This window comes from Syngnathus floridae, chromosome 10, assembly GCF_059516105.1.
Source record: "Syngnathus floridae isolate MCC-2025c chromosome 10, RoL_Sflo_1.0, whole genome shotgun sequence".
Classification (NCBI taxonomy): domain Eukaryota; kingdom Metazoa; phylum Chordata; class Actinopteri; order Syngnathiformes; family Syngnathidae; genus Syngnathus; species Syngnathus floridae.
Genome location: NC_142422.1, coordinates 4,233,172 through 4,251,874, shown reverse-complemented (window position 1 = coordinate 4,251,874; position 18,703 = coordinate 4,233,172). Strand labels below are relative to the sequence as shown.

The window sequence follows — 18,703 nt, the reverse complement described above, 5'->3', positions numbered from 1 at the left end:
CGTAAATTCTAAGTTGCGTTTAAAAAAATTAAAAAAAGAAACTCAAGCGCGTGCACAATACTATTTCCGCTCAAAGCGCGCGCTGGCTTGTGTGTTGCTAATAGCAACATACGACCGACATTAAAAACAAGCTACAGCTTCACACTCCAATCTTGTCATGAGTTCACCATTGTCATTGCTAAAGAAAACGAGGCGAGTCCCACTTCAGTGTGAGGAAAATACTAGACGGTAAGATGACACAATTTAACTAAATTATTTATATTGCATTACGTCCAGGAGACTTCCGGGTGAGCAATGTCACGTGACCTTAAAGCTTTTTTAACTGAACATTTAACGTTATTCTTATTTGTTTTTTGTATTTAATAAACATGTTCACAGTAACTTTAGGTCAAATATTATGCTAAAAATGCTGGCTATATTTATAGAAATTGTTTCTGTCCTACAGGGGCAAAAAGGAGAATCTATCAACAGGTAAGCTGCAAATAACACAACACACTAATACAAAATATAAAAAAATATTTTACTACAACCCCTTAAATTTGAATCTCAAGTCTTAGATGACCCAAGTGCTCATGTGGCCAGTCCCAGTCGACACTGTGATGCTGACTTTGTTAAGTTTAAAGCATCTGATAAAGGTAAAGACAAATGTTTACTCTTGATGTTATGAAATTGCCTTTCATAACTGATTAAATGCATTTTTTTAAAAGCTTGTATATGACTTCCTGATATGAAAAAAGTTCCCTATCCTCAACTCAGGTGCTGCGCCAAGTGAATTTGAGTTGATGTCTTCCATGATGCAGCAACTGACCCTGCTGGAGAGGAAGGTCACAAGCCAAAAAGAAGAAATGGCACGCAAGGTAAACACTCATTTGATATGATGGACAAAAACCCCTCACTCACACAACACTGTTTTCTTTGGAAGGACCATGTTATTCTGAATTTGAGGGAGAAACTGAAAGCTCAACAAGATTCAGGTAATAACTCCAACTTCTCAAAACCAATTTTGAATTTGTGGCTGATAAGTGGTTATAGTGCAGGGCCATCTTGAGAGTTGCAGTCATCTTGAAAGAAGGTGCGAAAAGCTACAGCACCAAGTGGATGACATGGAGGTGCGTTTGATGAAAACCTTTCCAAGTGATTCATTCATTAATTTCTCTATTACTGTTTGCAGAGCTTCCTGAATGACTACGGTTTGATCTGGGTGGGAGACACAAAGCCCAATCATGCAGCGCAGCAAACAAACATCTCAGACACAGGTACAAGCCATCTGACTTTTGAACAAAAAATGGCTGCTGACATACTTCCTCCTTACAGACAACCCAATGGTCCAGAATTTCCATATGGACTTTGACCTCGTGATACAGACGATTAAGGAGCTGAACGTTCTCGCAGGGGAAGCGTTCGTACAAACAACACCCAAAGGGGCGCAGTTGGCACGAAATGATCCGGTGCAACTGAAACTCTACAGCAATGGCATTGTCATGTTCAACGGACCTTTCCGCTCCTATCAGGAGAACAGTACACAGGTTCTTAAAAGAACAAGTCAAGTGCTAATCACTTTACATCTCTGAGATAATTTTTTTTTGCACATTTGATTCTCCTCGCAGCAATGCATGCAGGATCTGATGGAGGGCTATTTCCCATCCGAGCTTCAATCCAGATTTCCGGATGGTGTGCCTTTTGAGGTGTGTACTCAGCATCACTCCACATTAACACATTAATGTAAATTTGTCTTTTGGTTCGCAAGGTCCACGATAGACGAGAGGAAGAGTTTGTCCTCAGAGTACCATGCGATAAATTCCCTGGTAGAGGACAGGCTATGCGAGAGAAAAAAGAGGAATTGCCAAATAGACGCAACTCGCCAAATAGACTCAACTCGCAGTTTCCCGGTTGGTCCTGCACTCATGTCACATGATTTGAAATTATTGAATAAAGCCATCATGTGTTTGTTTGGTTCACAGCTAAGACGTTAAGCACAAATCAATGCCAGAACAATCTGCCAAAATTAGCAGTGAAGGCGGGTCGAGTGATTGACGTCAGGGACTCTGGGCAAACAGCCTTGCAGGTTTGAAGAGGCACAGGCGATAATTTCTCGGACTGTGCTGATCATATTCCATATTCCGGCTCATCTTTTCCCTAGGGCTTGTCTGACACACACAAAAGCTCCTCAGCGATCATCGTTGATACGCCAGCACTGCAAGCAATGAAGGACAGGTACTCAAAAGGTCATCATTTTTGGACCATAAATTATGAGTAGCCCTTTAAACTAACTTGTAATCTAATGTGATCAGTACAAAGGCTATGTAAAAAAAAAAAAAGTCCTTACAAAGATAGAATGTCACATTTTCACTTTTTCAAGCAAACACACAATCACCTCGGAAAGGCCATCATCTCCACGCAACATCATCACACTTAAGGTCAAGTCAGAGGATGGTGATCGCATTTATGTGCTGAAGATGCGACTCTCTGAGACCGTGGGTCACCTCAGGCAGCATCTGGACACATATAGGTCAGCTTACATCTTTATTTACCTTGGAAACATCATGTCAGCTCATGTTTGCTGCTATTGATTTTTTTTTTACAGGGGACATAACCTGGCTGGCTATGACATTATCAGTGCATACCCTCAGTGTCACTACCAGGATGACCGCCAAACGCTTGGGTCATGTGGGTTCACAACCAATGTTACTCTTCTTCTGCGAGGAAGGAAAAACACAAATAAATCATCTAGCTAAATAATCTTTGTAAGTTGTTTTATTTTACTCTTACCCCTTGAAGAATGACAGTTGTGGGAATTTATGTGTATAAATTCTCACAAATGTGAAACTTTTCCATCAAAATATTAAAATGTAACTTTTAATCCAAAGTGATTTTTTAACCATTAAACGTGATTTTGTAGTTTGTTTTTCACAATATAAGCACTTGTAATCAACAAATCGTGAAATGTTTTAGGTGGGTATATATTATGTCGTATTTCTAAAAATAATAATAGTGACGGATTTAAACGAATAAGTAATATTTATAAATTGTGCGTGGCAGAGAAATTAGCCACGTGGAGTTGTTTTTTTTGTGTTGTCGAAAGCATGTTTCCGCAAAGCCAATGACGTATATTATAAGTCGTGTTTGATTGGCCCAAAACCCGGAAGTTTTTAAAACGGTGCAACCTGTACAACTAACCTTCTTTCCGACCGCCATTACTTAGGAGCTAGATAAAAATTACACTTTGAACTTTTGGAAGAGTTTTTAGTTTCTGGACAACCATGGACGAAGTGACAGGAGCTCAGCTTATTGCTGAGTCTCTTATGAATCAGGTAAGTTGTAAACAACAAATTTGGGTCAGATAGTAAAGCAACTATGACCTAACCGCACTTTCTCATACTTCGAAAAATTGAAGAGGCAGTTTGTTCATTTGTAATTCGATGTTTATTTTAAGCAAGCTGCTTTTGTTCTTTTTTTGTATGCGTGTCAAAGTTCCCTGTCAAGTTGTGAGTCAACACAATACAAGAAAATAGATGAAAACACTTTTTCTTGATATGCGTATAACTGTCCCTATAGAAAGTGGAATACATGTTTGGGATCGTCGGTGTTCCCATCATTGAGGTAGCAATGGCTGCTCAGGCTGCAGGAATCAAATACGTTGGCATGCGAAATGAACAAGCGGTAAGATGCACCTACTCTGCTCAGTCATATGGATTCTTCTGTTTGATCCAATCTTCCATCAATGTTCCATACATTAGGCCTGTTATGCTGCCTCTGCCATTGGATACCTGACTGGGAGGTAGGACATTGCCCTTCAAATAAAAAAAACAACAACTGGTGGTTTAGGTTAATTGTGGATACATCTCCCTACCCAGACCAGGTGCTTGCTTGGTGGTGTCAGGTCCAGGACTCATTCATGCTCTGGGTGGAATGGCCAACTCCAACATGAACTGCTGGTATGAATCTATAATCTCCTTCAAATAGGAGTCTGTTAACTGGATTTGTGCATCACTACATGCAGGCCAGTGGTTGTTATCGGGGGATCTTCAGATAGAAGCCAAGAGACAGCAGGAGCCTTTCAAGAGTTTCCACAGGTAATCAAAATGTACACATTTAGGTATTTTCCTCTGCTTTAATTGTTTACCTTTTTAGGTGGAAGCATGTCGCCTGTATAGTAAATTCTCAGCAAGGCCAAGTAGTCTTGAAGCCATCCCTTCCGTGATTGAGAAGGTAACATTATGATCGATGTTTCCTTCCTTTTATTTGAGTTTTTTAAGTTAATATTGAACAGAGTTGAGTGAAATTTGCATTAGTTTGCTCACATAATATTCGCTTATTATTATTAGTGGGAGATAAGTGATGACAGTATTTTGAACACATTACTATTTTGAGGCTTTACACAGGCTGTTTGCACAAGCATGTATGGGCGTCCAGGTGCTTGTTATGTGGACATTGCAGGAGATATGGTGAATGCTAAAGTGGACCGAAGCAGAGTCAGGTTTGTCATATCGCTGTTTCCTGGTACTCGACAGCATTTTCACATTCAACAAAATGTGTTCCACCCGCAGGTTTGTCCACTGTTGTCCACCTTCTCCCATTTGTCTTGCCGACCACGATGCAGTGTTGGAGGCCATCACTGTCTTGAAATCAGCTAAAAGGCCTTTGGTCATCATTGGCAAAGGTAAAACTTCCTTTATGTTTTTTTAAAAAGGAGATTTTAAATTTTCCAATTGTGGCCCGCAGGTGCAGCCTACGGTCGAGCAGAAGCCGCTTTGAGAGACTTTGTGGAATTGAGCCAACTGCCGTTCCTTCCAACCCCCATGGGGAAAGGAGTCCTGCCTGATGATCATCCCAAATGTGTGGCGGCTGCACGCTCGAGGTAGATTAGCTAAATTGGGTGGGGGGGTAACGAATTATAATAAAGGCTATAGATAATAAAATATACAGCTATGATATACTAAATGTGAATATCGTAAATATTTGTCATCATCTTCCCTTCTCAACTCCCTTTGCAATGAAGAGCTCTTCTCCAGACAGATGTCGTGCTTCTTCTTGGAGCCCGACTCAACTGGATGCTCCATTTTGGTCTGCCACCGAGATTCGACCCAAATGTCAAAATCATTCAGGTTGGTCGTTTTTTCAAATTGTCATATATATAATCCATATTTAATTTCATGGTGTGCTATAGTGCTGCATGTTTATTGTCACAAATAGAATTTTGGTCTGCATTTTAGTACATGTATTGACTCTATGATGTTCCATGTGCAGGTTGACCTTTGCCCTGAGGAGATGGGAAACAATGTGAGGCCTGCTGTTGCTCTTCTGGGGGACATCAATGCGGTCGTCACTCAGGTGAAGAACGCTTCACTGATCTTAAATGCCAAAAGTACCGATATATATTTTAGTCAAGTATTATTATCCTTTCTCTTTCAGTTAAGGGAGTGTCTTATTAAAGATGGCTGGAAGTATCCTTCTGACACAGAATGGTGGAGTAGCCTAAAAGAGAAAATGACCAGTAATGCCAAAATATCAAATGTGAGTTTTGGCAACAAAAAAAATTATCTTGCTGTTCACCTCATAAACAAACCTGGACATTCTTCACAGGCGCTAGCTCTCCACTCAACGATACCCATGAACTACTACACGGTGTTTCATCACATCTCACAGCTACTGCCACGCGACTGCATCATTGTCAGCGAGGGCGCCAACACCATGGACATTGGACGCACTATGTTGAATAATTACTTGCCTCGTCACAGGTAATCATCATCTACAGAGCAGCTCGGGATGTTACATAATGCGGATCAAGCGTTCTTCATGAATCGAATGACCTTTAGGTTGGATGCGGGAACATTCGGAACAATGGGAGTGGGCCCCGGTTTTGCAATAGCTGCAGCTGTCGTCGAGAGGACCGAGAATAAGGGCCGAAGGATTGTCTGTGTGGAAGGCGATAGTGCCTTTGGATTTTCCGGCATGGAGGTTGAAACCATGTGCAGGTCTGGAACTTTACTCTTTCCAATGCTATAGATTTTCTTTCAAAATCACATATAACCCCTCTTTTTTTTTTTTTTTTAAACAGGTATAACTTACCTATAGTTGTGATTGTTGTGAATAACAACGGTATATACAGCGGAGTTGACCCTGAGACGTGGAAAGAAATGGCAAAAATGGGGGATCTGACCAGCATGTGAGACAAGAATCATCTAAATTGTGTCAAATCAAACGCTCTCTGGCTTTTAAATACTCACCCTTATCTTCGTCCTCAAATCAGAGCGCCCCCCGTGACCCTCCTTCCCGAGGCCCGCTACGATCAGGTGATGACAGCATTTGGCGGGCGTGGTTTCTTGGTCAGGACGGCGGAGGAACTGTGTAACGCTTTGCAGCTCAGCTTGAGTGACTGGCAACGACCAAGTCTTCTCAATGTGCTCATCGACCCTTCCTCTGACAGAAAGCAACAGGTACACACGCTCATTTTATGAAGATTTGCTATTTTCTGACCGATGTAATCATCTGAACAGGTTCTCAACTGTCATTCCGCATATGTCCTCTAGGGAGAAGTATTGCGCTTACTTAGGCCCATCATCCATCCCAATCAATGCGCACACAACTTTGAATCGCTAGTTGTTGTAGCCTTTTGTTGACAAAACACATAAAGAAAACCAAAACCTCTTTAATGAAGTTAATAATAACGAGGTGGGGCACAACGGAACACAAGGACCCGATTGGCTGGAAGATGAGAACAGGTTAAACAAATGGTTCATTAAGAGGAAATAACACAGACCAGGGCGGCAACTCTGAAGTTTGTTGGAATTAAAAGCAGCAGCATTCCATTTGGTGATTATTAAAGACCAATAAGCGGCTCCGTGTTTATTTGACTGCAATGTGTCCCTGAGCGCTAATCCTCCCACTCCACAGGTGCACTGTGGAGCTGCTCCTTTCCACTCACAATCCCCCCCATCCTCGCATCAACTTGACCCCCTCTATTTCTGGTCCCTTATAATTAGAAAGCGGGGCCCTCTGTGTTTATGTTGAATGTATCCACGCAACCCTCCGTGCATGGTGGCACGGATACATTCAGGTGATGGAAGGTTCCATTGAGGCACTAAGCTCCATGGTTGTGACCTCCTTTTTGGTCGACGATGGATGCCTTGCTGTCAGTCTGTTAGTCAAAATCCCAGCCAACAAGAAATATTTTGAATTTTTATCTCTGATTTAGGAAGAAATTTATGGTTTTTTTTTTCTTTATGTTTTTCAGGAGTTCCCTTGGCTCACCCGTTCCAACCTGTAGAAGGAAAGTGATTTTTTTTTTCTTCTGTTTCTTAAAGACTGACTGAAGGTTTTTCGATTGAGACCATAGTGAGGATAAGCGGTTTAGAAAATGAAGTAATTTAAAAAAAAAAAAAAAAAAAAGCTCAAGAGCTTCTGGTTCTACCTTCTGGTGCATAACACATTGCAGTCATTTAAAAAATGTGTAATTTAGGGCAGCTTTGTCACAAAGCTTACATTGAGTGTGTGACTAATCCATTTTCTTGTCAAACATTTCTGCCTTGAACAGAACAACTGTACTAATGATGAAGGTGGTGCCTATAAATAGTAATAACAAAAAAAATAATTTAAAAATGTCCGTTAATACAAATGCAAAAAAAAATCAATGCAAAAATATACTTGCATTATTTTGATGTAAAAAAACAAGTCATGATAAATAAATCTATATTTATATTGACTGCAGTTCATTATATTAAAATATCTATTTTGTCTTCTTCCAGTACATTACTTCTTTCCACACATACCAAACTAAAGCAAATGGTTTCATATTAGGACTCAGAATGTCATCCCAGAATTATTTACAGCTTATACATTCCCCTAAAGAGCACCAGTGGAAAATCAGACAATTTATTTCGTAGGACAGTCCAGGCAATAAAACCAATGTGGTCGGGGAGTAAATGGATACTACAATCGCTCAGGGACTGGCTAAGAAAAACAACATTGCAATCAAAATAGCCTCAAAGCCAGCACAATAAAATGTAAAAGTATGTGCTAATGCACGTAAGATCTTGTAGTGAGGCAAATTGTGGATTCAGTCCCCCCTTGTGAGGGGAGTGGAAACAACAAAAGGCACCCCCTGCAGTAGTAGAGATCTAATATTAGCACCCATAAGCAGCTGGCAGGCCGCCTTCTGTAATTTTAGCGCACAAGGATGCGGAGGAAAGGTTTAATGGGCATTGGTGGACATGCCCCCCTCGCGAGGGCGTAAAGACAGCACAGCAGAGCAGAGAGGAGAGGAGAGGGAGAATGGGGAGGTGAAACGCAGACAAGAAGGCAGAGAGGAACACAGGGCTGCTTTCGCTTTCCCCCCGGATAAAGTCGGGCAACTATGGGCAGCATCATGACTCCTCGAGCACATGGACTTTATTTGACTCTGTGTTTTTACTATGGCATGGCCCATTCATCTTTCCTGGACAGCTTTAATTCATTCCCGGCAGGTAAGCCTGTTGCAATTGATCCTTGTGCGTGCAAAGGTGCATGAGCAGGTGTTGAAGGGCCCCAGCTTGCAGAAGGATATTTATTTCTTTATCATGGGATTGCTTTTTATGTATTTATACGGGAAGAGCGTAACAGCTCTTGTTATGATGCAGAGCTCAAAAAAAAAAAAATGTGGATGAAGTCATCCATGTCAATCAAAACTGACCATTATGTTCTTTTACAGTGTGCCTAATGAAATGGACTTGTAAACTACTCTTGTTGTCATGTTGTTGTTGCCCATGAGGTGGACTGGAAATGCCACTATAAATAGCCAATGCAGTGGTACCTCATGTCTGCACGAGGAACTGCTGGACGGGTGTCACCATTTGATAGTTTGCACCTGTTTGTTGCATGCTAAGTGTTAGCGACTAATCTTCTTTGGGGATTGCGTGTTTGCCACCAGATGTTTCCCATGCATGTCCAACGTGTTTCTCCTTGCGTGTCTTTACACCTTGCACAGCACTCGCTCCACAGGAGCAGCAGAGGAGGTTGAACCCATGCTGTTTAGTGAGTCTGCCACCACCCCCACTTCTCCCTCCACCCCCTTCACTTTGGCGCCGCCACACTCATGTGAGTCCAAGTCATGTGACCGCCGTCCTTTTGTGGAATACCCGACGTGTGTCAATGTTGTCGTGTCCTTGGATGGTGTCCAACCGCTGGTGTCAAACACCCGCTTATTTTAAACCTCCAAATAACTGAGATGGATACATACAGTAGATATGAGTTGTGGTATGCTTTGGATCCTTATCATTCAAAAGATTTTTTGAGATATTTTGATATTTACTTCTTTTAGGGAGGTGATTCAGAGTCTCCATCTGAAGGTAAAGGTTCCTCCTGTGCCCGTGGCCCCCCTGGACCCGCTGGTCCCCCTGGACCTCAGGTAAGAGCTTTCAAAATGTCAAATTGTCATTGTCAGTGTTTCAATAAGACCTCTACAAATGCTTTTATTTATTTAGTCATAAATAAAAAATAAATAATTTAAAAAAAAAGAAAAAATCTATAAATAAATGAATAAATAAATAAAATAATTCAATAAATAAAATAAGAAATAAAGAAAATAAAACCCCTCAGAATCTTTGTAGAAATCAAATATTGGAGTGTATTATTATTATTATTATCTTGAAAACATTTTTAATACCATCCACAAGCATAAGCGAGGTCAAGGGTCATGATGATGGGTAATAGGGGGTCTCCAAGTGCCCACTTCACGTCGCCCAGCTTAGTGAAGATTTTCTTGTAGTTCCTTATGAACATACATTTCATGCATGGACTTGAGCAAATCTGCTCCTTTCCTACGCTGAATTTAAAAGGAATGAAAGGAGCCGCTCTAATTGGCCATCTAGCAAATCAACTGTGTTCACTCCCACAATGATGCAAACGCACCTTTGTGGCTGTAGGTGTATGAAAAGATCAAAAGAACAAAAACTCCACCCAGTATTTAAGCACTGGGAAGGAAATTGCAAACCAATGTGTCAAAAGGGAGGACTGACAAATGTTTTTTTGTCAACATGTTTACAATCTTGGGATTTGAGATTTTTCCATCTCATGCCAAATATGATTTAAAACATGGCTGAGAACTGAACAGGTGACGTTCTTGAGGTCTCCAATTTGAGAAAATCCTGAAGAGGAGACAGGAGGGGGGGGGGGGACTCTTTCATGCATGGAACACAGCAGCCCATTAACGCTCTGCATTTAGCTCCAGACATAAATAGCTTTTTTCCACTGGCGGCCCGCAGTACACCTCATGTCATTTTTTGAAACTCGATGAAGAGTTGTCTGCCAGGAAAGGCGCACTGGCTTGCGTACATTCCGGGGATTACCAAACTAGGGGCGTGGCCACGCGACTACATGACCGATGGATGCTTATTAAGACATTAATGATTAATAAGTGATTTTTTTTTTCTTTCCTGACATGTTTTATTTATTATGAAGTGTTTTGCTGCGGTCGACCACCCTGGGCTGCCTCAGCAGCATCCGGGCCGCAGCAGGCACTTTTTCAATCAATATCTGCCACTCAAGCCTTAATTAAAACTGCAGCTCGCATTTCCACATGCAGGCTTTTTGCGGTTACACTGAGGACATTGGGGAGAAGGATATTTTGAGATAATGTCTAAATAACACACACCTTGAATTAACTAGAGGACATCATGCGAGAAAAAAAAATCTAAAAATAAAAATATATTTGTAGAAAGCTTGGGATAACGAGACAAAAATTTTCAAAAAATGTAGAAAACTTTTCAATAACTTTTTATATGTCATTTTTTTACAGGGTCCACCTGGATTACCAGGTATTGGAGGATCCAAGGGAGAAAAGGTGAGGCTATTTTCCTACATGACATTCGTGCCACTCATAATCCATAATCACATGTGCTCATTATTTTTGTGAGCTCAATTTGTCTTGGCCTGCAGCCCGAGATGCTGACAGATGCTAGTTTGGAAATGCATTAACGGCGTCTGTCCTTGTCCCTCCTTCACATCCTGTTGTCAGGGAGAAATCGGAAGACCTGGACAAAAGGTGAGCGTCTCCATTAATCATCAGTTATTCTGGCGCTAAATGGATTTGGACCAAAATGAGATTCAATGTCAATGGCTGCTTTGTGAACAAACGCAACCTTGACGGGAGACATGCAAAAGATGCTGAGTTCACAAAGCTCGACCCAGCCCGCACGGGTCGCCGTAACACGACACAAACTGAAGGGCACGAGTGTGTGTGAAAAACCACCGGTGGAAGAGTAAAATCCCAGACGATCACTTTCTGCGGGCCGGAGGAAGAGATTCAGTGGCAGCGTTTGCAGCACTGCAGTGCAATTTAGCTTAGTGCTCAGAGCCAGCTCATAAATCATTTTATTTCCCACAAGCACCGGCTCCTGTTCTATACACGGGCTATCATTTAATTAAATAGGGCAAAGTGACAGCGCTCGTTAAAGTCAGTCCTCCCCTGCGTGTACTCCTTGCACATGTCGGATACTTGCAAAGCCCTTTGCAGCAAATACTTCTGTTTCATCGTACTGGTTGAATTATTAGCTTTTACTCTCTATAAATGTCCCGATTTATAAGCAGAACAAGCTTGATAAGCTCCTAAAAAAAATCATGTGCTCCATCAGGGTCGGACCGGTCCCCCTGGACTTCCCGGAAAGCTGGGACCAGTTGGATGGCCGGGACCAAGTGGGCCCAAAGTGAGTAAGTCAGATCTCTTTATGTACAGTCGATGCACAGGAATACGTTTAATATAATTGTTTTGTAATTATAGCAGTTTTTATGATCAACTAAAAGGAAATTACATTATTATTATTATTTGTTTTTGTGTGATATCCAAACTGCATTTCATTTTGTCTCTGTTGCGTAAAACATTGCGTAAAAATGAGGCAATTGTTGTGATTTTTTTTCCGGTCAGGGCGAGAAAGGTGATCCGGGACTAATGGGTATACCTGGCGGGAGAGGACCAATCGGACCCAGGGTAGGTGATCTATAAATAATTAGGATTTACATGTCTACTTTTTTTTCTCCCCAACATGCAAATAATAAATATTTCCTGTATTTCAGGGTTTACCTGGGTATAAAGGTGAAAAGGTAAATTGTGATGATTGACAGTGGAAGGCTTTTAAAATGGACTCAACATTTGTATGTTTGCTTCATATCAGGGTTCACCAGGGCAACATGGTGAGAGTGGCTCCAAAGGTGACAAAGTGGGTACAGAATCAGGATTTTTGTTGCAATGTTTTTGAGGAATAGAGTTTGATGTTGTACTGTTAAATTTTCAGGGGGCAATGGGATACACCGGAATGCTGGGACAGAAAGTGAGCTCCATATTTTTTCAAATTTTGTTTTTGTTTTTTTTTTGTTAATTTTGTTGTAATGCTTTTTTTTATGATTTCTTTTTCTCTCATATTTTTTCAAACTATTTTTTATTATTCATTTTGTTGTAATGTTTGTTTTTTGTGATTGGGTTTTTTTGTGTTAATTTTGTTGTCATGTTTTTTTTTGTGATTTTTTTCAAATATTTTTTCAAACTATTTTGTTCTTATTAATTTTGTTTTAATGTTTGTTTTTGGTGATTGTTATTTTTTTTATTGTACAGGGTGAAAAGGGTCCAAAAGGAGAACCTGGCGCTTCGGGAAACAGAGGACCCACTGGTCGGCCAGGAAAAAGAGGCAAACAGGTGATGTGCCGCCAATAATATGTTTTTTTTTTTTTATGAGCATGTTGTGTATTTATGGCTCATGTTGCAGGGAGTAAAAGGAGACTCAGGCAGTAGTGGTCCAAGGGGACCCCCAGGCCCACAGGGATCTCCCGGACTTCCCGGTCCTCCCGGTCCTCCTGTCACAGGTGACGAACTTTGACCTCCACTGCTTTTTGCACATTAGTACAAAATGACACAATGCGTCTGGATCTGGCATGCTCTCCCATTGTGGCACTGAGTTCAGCCAAGCGCTCTGTCAGCAGAAGGCAGCAAAGACTAGCGTAAGCGTTTGTCTTATTTAGTGAGGAGACATCTAATCTCCTGAGGTGAAGCAAAATGCCTGCGTCATGACGTCATGGGGCTGGAACGAGCCTTCACATTCTGTATTAGTGCAACTCACAAATGATCCTTTCCTCTTCTGTTTTAAGGGCTTCACTTGGTTGGAAGCAAAGGTGCCCGCGGGCCACCTGGGCAGCCTGGACAATGTGGCTGCAGCTCTCTCAGTGGCTCTCTGTTAGAAGATTATCACTCCAGAGGAAAGCCTCAGAATCTCAAAGTACCTGCGGTGAGGGGAACATACGTTTTGCTCTGAAATTTTTTCATTTCTCTAGTAGACTAAATCTGCCCAGAGAATAATTAGGCCAGGTCATTTCTTTTAAAAAAAAAAAAAAAAAAGGCAGGTTTGCGCCGTTATGGGTGTGAACACAATTGATGTCATTCAGAGATTCATTTGTTATTGCTGCAACTACACATATAAAATTTTCTGGTCCAACAACATATTCTCCCCATATGTCTTTTCCATTCAGATCTTTGTAGTGAGCAACGAGGAAGAACTGGAACGCCTTCAGACAGAGAACGCTTTTGCATTCCGCAAAGATCAGCGGTCTCTCTATTTCAAAGACACCGACGGCTGGTTTCCAGTTCAGGTATTTCTCAAATGATCTTGGACAATTATCTTTTTCCATTTGTTGCTCAAGTCTCTTCAACTCTGTTGAAGACTTTCCCATTCCAGATGGCAGCGTTCCAATCTATGGAGAACCCGCCCGATGACGACGGTTACTGCGGCGACGGCATCGTGCAGCACCGAGGCGGCGAGGAATGTGACGACGGGAATAAATTTGTCACTGACGCCTGCGTCAGTAAGTTATCTTTAATACAGTCAAGTATTTTTTTTATTTATTTACAATGGCTTTGCCACCTGATGCTGTTTTTTTTCCTTATCATCTTACCACAGAGTGTAAACACGCTTTCTGCGGCGATGGATATCGCCATGAGGGCTCTGAGGAATGTGACAGGAAAGACTTTGGCTTCCAGACATGTCACTCATATCTACCAGGGTAAGCACAGCTCGCCGCACGACGACACAACCGAGACCTCCCAAACTCTTGACCGCGTATTTTTAATCCACAGGTCATACGGTCACCTGAAGTGCACGTCGTACTGCGCTATCGATTCCACAAACTGCAAATACTTCACCTGAGTGGAACGCTCCACATTTGCATCCGGATCCTTTTACGTGGGACACAAACTGGGAATATACTTTTCATGCCAAACAAAAAGAACAAAGACATGGAAGACCGAGATGACCCGAAGCATATAGATAATATCCCGTGTACTGCTGCCGCATTGAATCCCTCGGAGCGTCGCTTCATATGCGGAGGGGAAACTTTTCACCCACACGTCGGAAACAGCAAGACAGCTGCGCTCCGTCTTAACTAGCCGGATTTAAAACCCCGGCATCCTCATCACGCCTCCATGGACACCAATCCAGCAAGATGCACGCCAGACGTGCTGAGAGACTTTGCCAGGGGCATCGTAAGCTTCACCCTGTTAGTATCGAAAAGGAAAAAAAAACACACAAAAGAGAGTAAGTAGGAGCTCCAGAACCGGGCCGAGGCCTCAGGTATCAACGTGCCAGTGCAGCAGCATTTGCATGAGGCTGGCCCATCATCAAGCATGTAATCACTTCACCTCTTACTGGTTTTAACTTTGTACTCTTAAGCTCACATCAACATAAGCAGGGACGTAAAGTCAGTTCAATTAATATTCCAACGAGACTGTTACACACCGCACCGGCGACACAGGTGGTGCTTCTCGACTCAACACACACATTTGGTCACATATCCAAGAACAACGCTCAGGTACAAGCAGGTCGTGTAAACTCTCACAAGTATCCGTTTTGGTTTGTTAGAGGCACACAGGAAACTCAGCCAAAAAAAAAAAATAACATCCGTGTATCTCAACATGCTCATCAGAAAATTTATTGAAAATGAGCCAAGGTATATTTTACAGTAAAAAAACAAAAAAAAATTCATGACACCACCACCAAACAAAAATATTGCAAAAAAACTCGGAAATAATAATGAGCTTATTTAAAGTTAGCCACAAATTGACTTGCTCAAATATCAAATCTGGTTTTGTTGAACACAGTTATTATTCTATTGGCACACAAGTTAATTGTACCTTCAGCAATCAAGTCGAATGTTTATTTGTTCTGCCTATCGCTGACAAATATATGAACAAAGATACATCGCTTACTGAAATAAATAAGATATTTTATTGGAAAAAATTAGACATTTTCCAACAGCACACCTAATGTATGCACATCACCAGGAGGAAAATAATTTAATTTGCGATTTAACAAAAAAAAACATTGTCATATTTGTCAAAGCAGTCAGTCTGACTCCAGGATTAAAATAATTTGTCCCAAAAAAAAAAAACATCCTTTGAGGCACCGTCCCGTGCCTTTAATTTAATTTGCAAGATTCCGCCACACCCGAGGAAATCAAGACAAAAGGCGTGACAGAGGTGTCAATTATTTGTCATTACTGTATGTCCTTGAGCACACTCATCACGGGCACACCCCACCAGTTAAAACTTCATACCGTAAATGTTAATTGGTTCACTTTATCGCTAGTAAGGTGCTTTCCTGGGCCAACAAGGTCACAGGTCCACGCAAATCCACGGGGCTGTCTCTGATTGGTTGTTTTTCCTCTGGCGCGGTCGTTTCATGCCAATCATGTTTCCCACAGATTATTTCCTACTGTCAGGTCATACTATCAGTTTTAACAAATATGACCAAAAAAAACCGCTGAAACTTATTCAAACCTACTTTTGAAGACATTGTAAAAGAAAAAAAAAGATGTTTAACCAAAAAAAAAAAAACCTGTGATATAGTGAGAGATTACTGTACGTACTATACTTCTATATGTGAAGGCTTGAAACTGTTATGTCCTTAAACTCAGCGTACAGGCAAGGCTGGAATAGTCCGTAGCTGCTAAATAGGCAATGAAACTGTTCTATGGTTCCTTACTGTATTTACTCTATTACCTCGTTATCCAGTCTTTGTGTCTTACAGTCACGCGAGCGTGTGTAGACCTAAAGAAAGGAATTAGTCGGCATAAGCTTCCTCTGTTCATAAGCTACCCCTCTACCAAAGGAGACATCTCCTCACTCCTTGTAAAACATACAAACAAGACTGTTACAACGTTGTGTCTGCACGTGCTCATGTGATCATTACAGGTGTAACTTTCATCGGCGTAGCAAGTGTCTTAAGAGTATGGTAGTCATGTGACACAATGTATTAAGTTTAAACGACACTGTGCTCTGAATGTTCCCTGCCCGTGGCTAATTGTTAGCTTTGTCCCATAATGTAATGTGCACAACACAACAAGCATGTAAGGCTTTATTATGAAGTGTAGTATGCGCTCTGACTGGGATAGTGAACAATTGTTATGTGTTGTTACTCTGATATGATTTATACGGATGTTCAGAAAATATAATAAAAGTGAAACTTACAAAATATATCAAGCTGTTTTTTTTTGTCTTGCACTTTGAAAGAAATAAAAATCATTTTATTTATTTATTTTTGTTTTGCACTTTGAAAGAAATAAAAATCATTTTATTTATTTTTGTCATTTTATTTATTTATTTATTTTTGTCTTGCACTTTGAAAGAAAACAAATATGAATTTATTTCATTTTATTACAAGAAAATTCAAAAGTGGGGTTTTAAATTTGTGTTTTGCTTTAGAGTTGAACGCCAGTCGTCGGGGGCCACGTCTCAACATCTTATTTCAAGAGTCCCCTCATTAATTAAGTGCACGTGCGTGAAAACTTTTAGCTCTTTTTACGTTCCGCGGTAGCTAAAAGTTTTCACGCACGTGCACTTAATTAATGAGGGAGACTCTTGGAAAAGATGTTGAAACGTGGCCCCAGTCGTCGGGGGCCACGTTTCAACATCTTTCTGAAGATTTCCCCCCTCATTAATTAAGTGCACGTGCGTGAAAAGTTTTAGCTCTTTTTACGTTCCGCGGTGGCTAAAAGTTTTTCCGCACGTGCACTTAATTAATGAGGGGACTCTTGAAAAAGATGTTGAAACGTGTCCCCAGTCGTCACGGGCCACGTTTCAACATCTTTTCGAAGAGTTCCCCCCCTCATTAATTAAGTGCACGCGCGGGAAAACTTTTAGCCACTGCGGAACGTAAAAAGAGAAAGAAAAACAAAGAGAAAACAAATATGAATTTATTTCATTTTATTACAAGAAAATTCAAAAGTGGGGTTTTAAATTTGTGTTTTGCTTTGGAGTAGGGGCGTTGAACGCCAGTCGTCGGGGGCCACGTCTCAACATCTTATTTCAAGAGTCCCCTCATTAATTAAGTGCACGTGCGTGAAAACTTTTAGCTCTTTTTACGTTCCGCGGTAGCTAAAAGTTTTCACGCACGTGCACTTAATTAATGAGGGAGACTCTTGGAAAAGATGTTGAAACGTGGCCCCAGTCGTCGGGGGCCACGTTTCAACATCTTTCTGAAGATTTCCCCCCCTCATTAATTAAGTGCACGTGCGTGAAAAGTTTTAGCTCTTTTTACGTTCCGCGGTGGCTAAAAGTTTTTCCGCACGTGCACTTAATTAATGAGGGGACTCTTGAAAAAGATGTTGAAACGTGTCCCCAGTCGTCACGGGCCACGTTTCAACATCTTTTCGAAGAGTTCCCCCCCTCATTAATTAAGTGCACGCGCGGGAAAACTTTTAGCCACTGCGGAACGTAAAAAGAGAAAGAAAAACAAAGAGAAAACAAATATGAATTTATTTCATTTTATTACAAGAAAATTCAAAAGTGGGGTTTTAAATTTGTGTTTTGCTTCAGAGTAGGGGCGTTGAACGCCAGTCGTCGGGGGCCACGTCTCAACATCTTATTAAGAGTCCCCTCATTAATTAAGTGCACGTGCGTGAAAACTTTTAGCTCTTTTTACGTTCCGCAGTGGCTAAAAGTTTTCCCGCACGTGCACTTAATTAGTGAGGGGACTCTTGAAAAAGATGAAACGTGGCCCCCGACGACTGGGGCCACGTTTCAACATCTTTTTGAAGATTTCCCCCCCTCATTAATTAAGTGCACGTGCGTGAAAAGTTTTAGCTCTTTTTACGTTCCGCAGTGGCTAAAAGTTTTCCCGCACGTGCACTTAATTAATGAGGGGGGGAACTCTTCGAAAAGATGTTGAAACGTGGCCCGTGACGACTGGGGACACGTTTCAACATCTTTTTCAAGAGTCCCCTCACTAATTAAGTGCACGTGCGTGAAAACTTTTAGCCACTGCGGAACGTAAAAAGAGCTAAAAGTTTTCTCGCACGTGCACTTAATTAATGAGGGGGGAATTCTTAAAAAAGATGTTGAAACGTGGCCCCCGACGACTGGGGCCACGTTTCATCTTTTTCAAGAGTCCCCTCACTAATTAAGTGCACGTGCGGGAAAACTTTTAGCCACTGCGGAACGTAAAAAGAGCTAAAAGTCTTCACGCACGTGCACTTAATTAATGAGGGGACTCTTGAAAAAAGATGTTGAGACGTGGCCCCCTGCTTATAAGGTTTTATACTAAAGTTAGTTTCAAATTAGGTTTTTAAAGTGATCATCAGTTGAGTGTCTGTCAGGAGATGCTGATGCAGGTCTGCGATTCAGCTGCAGGCCAGTGTGGCAAAGAATATAAGCGTGTAACTAACTGCATTACCACATTGTCAGTTTCGTCTA

The 18,703-nt window shown here is 41.3% G+C and overlaps 3 protein-coding genes across 4 annotated transcripts; all 3 read left to right on the top strand.

Annotated features, from left to right (window-relative positions):
- Positions 1 to 57: 57 nt before the first annotated feature.
- On the top strand, positions 58 to 2,739 carry ubxn11 (UBX domain protein 11). The gene is made up of 14 exons (XM_088387162.1): positions 58 to 228; positions 446 to 471; positions 552 to 635; positions 757 to 857; positions 923 to 974; positions 1,033 to 1,109; positions 1,172 to 1,256; positions 1,315 to 1,526; positions 1,608 to 1,685; positions 1,748 to 1,889; positions 1,962 to 2,065; positions 2,141 to 2,214; positions 2,360 to 2,509; positions 2,585 to 2,739. Exons 1-14 carry the CDS (start codon positions 158 to 160, stop codon positions 2,733 to 2,735), a joined length of 1,407 nt encoding a protein of 468 aa, XP_088243288.1. The 5' UTR covers positions 58 to 157; the 3' UTR covers positions 2,736 to 2,739.
- Positions 2,740 to 3,144: 405 nt separating this feature from the next.
- hacl1 (2-hydroxyacyl-CoA lyase 1) lies at positions 3,145 to 7,702 on the top strand. Its single transcript, XM_088387339.1, has 17 exons — positions 3,145 to 3,311; positions 3,556 to 3,660; positions 3,738 to 3,778; positions 3,855 to 3,935; positions 4,001 to 4,073; positions 4,132 to 4,209; positions 4,383 to 4,477; positions 4,548 to 4,660; positions 4,723 to 4,858; positions 5,000 to 5,105; positions 5,248 to 5,331; positions 5,413 to 5,514; positions 5,584 to 5,738; positions 5,817 to 5,975; positions 6,059 to 6,166; positions 6,251 to 6,437; positions 7,235 to 7,702. The coding sequence occupies exons 1-17, from the start codon at positions 3,261 to 3,263 to the stop codon at positions 7,265 to 7,267; spliced, it is 1,707 nt and encodes a 568-aa protein (XP_088243465.1). The 5' UTR covers positions 3,145 to 3,260; the 3' UTR covers positions 7,268 to 7,702.
- A 153-nt stretch (positions 7,703 to 7,855) lies between these two features.
- On the top strand, positions 7,856 to 16,486 carry colq (collagen-like tail subunit (single strand of homotrimer) of asymmetric acetylcholinesterase). 2 transcript variants are annotated; one of them, XM_088387341.1, is made up of 17 exons: positions 7,856 to 8,462; positions 8,963 to 9,072; positions 9,296 to 9,382; positions 10,772 to 10,816; positions 10,991 to 11,017; positions 11,607 to 11,678; positions 11,897 to 11,959; positions 12,046 to 12,072; positions 12,144 to 12,188; positions 12,264 to 12,299; positions 12,581 to 12,661; positions 12,732 to 12,828; positions 13,111 to 13,247; positions 13,489 to 13,608; positions 13,695 to 13,821; positions 13,917 to 14,019; positions 14,093 to 16,486. In XM_088387341.1, the coding sequence occupies exons 1-17, from the start codon at positions 8,354 to 8,356 to the stop codon at positions 14,160 to 14,162; spliced, it is 1,356 nt and encodes a 451-aa protein (XP_088243467.1). In that variant the 5' UTR covers positions 7,856 to 8,353; the 3' UTR covers positions 14,163 to 16,486. The 2 variants fall into 2 exon arrangements, with proteins under 2 accessions (XP_088243467.1, XP_088243466.1); XM_088387340.1 differs by having other exon boundaries at positions 13,680 to 13,821.
- The last annotated feature ends 2,217 nt before the right edge of the window (positions 16,487 to 18,703 follow it).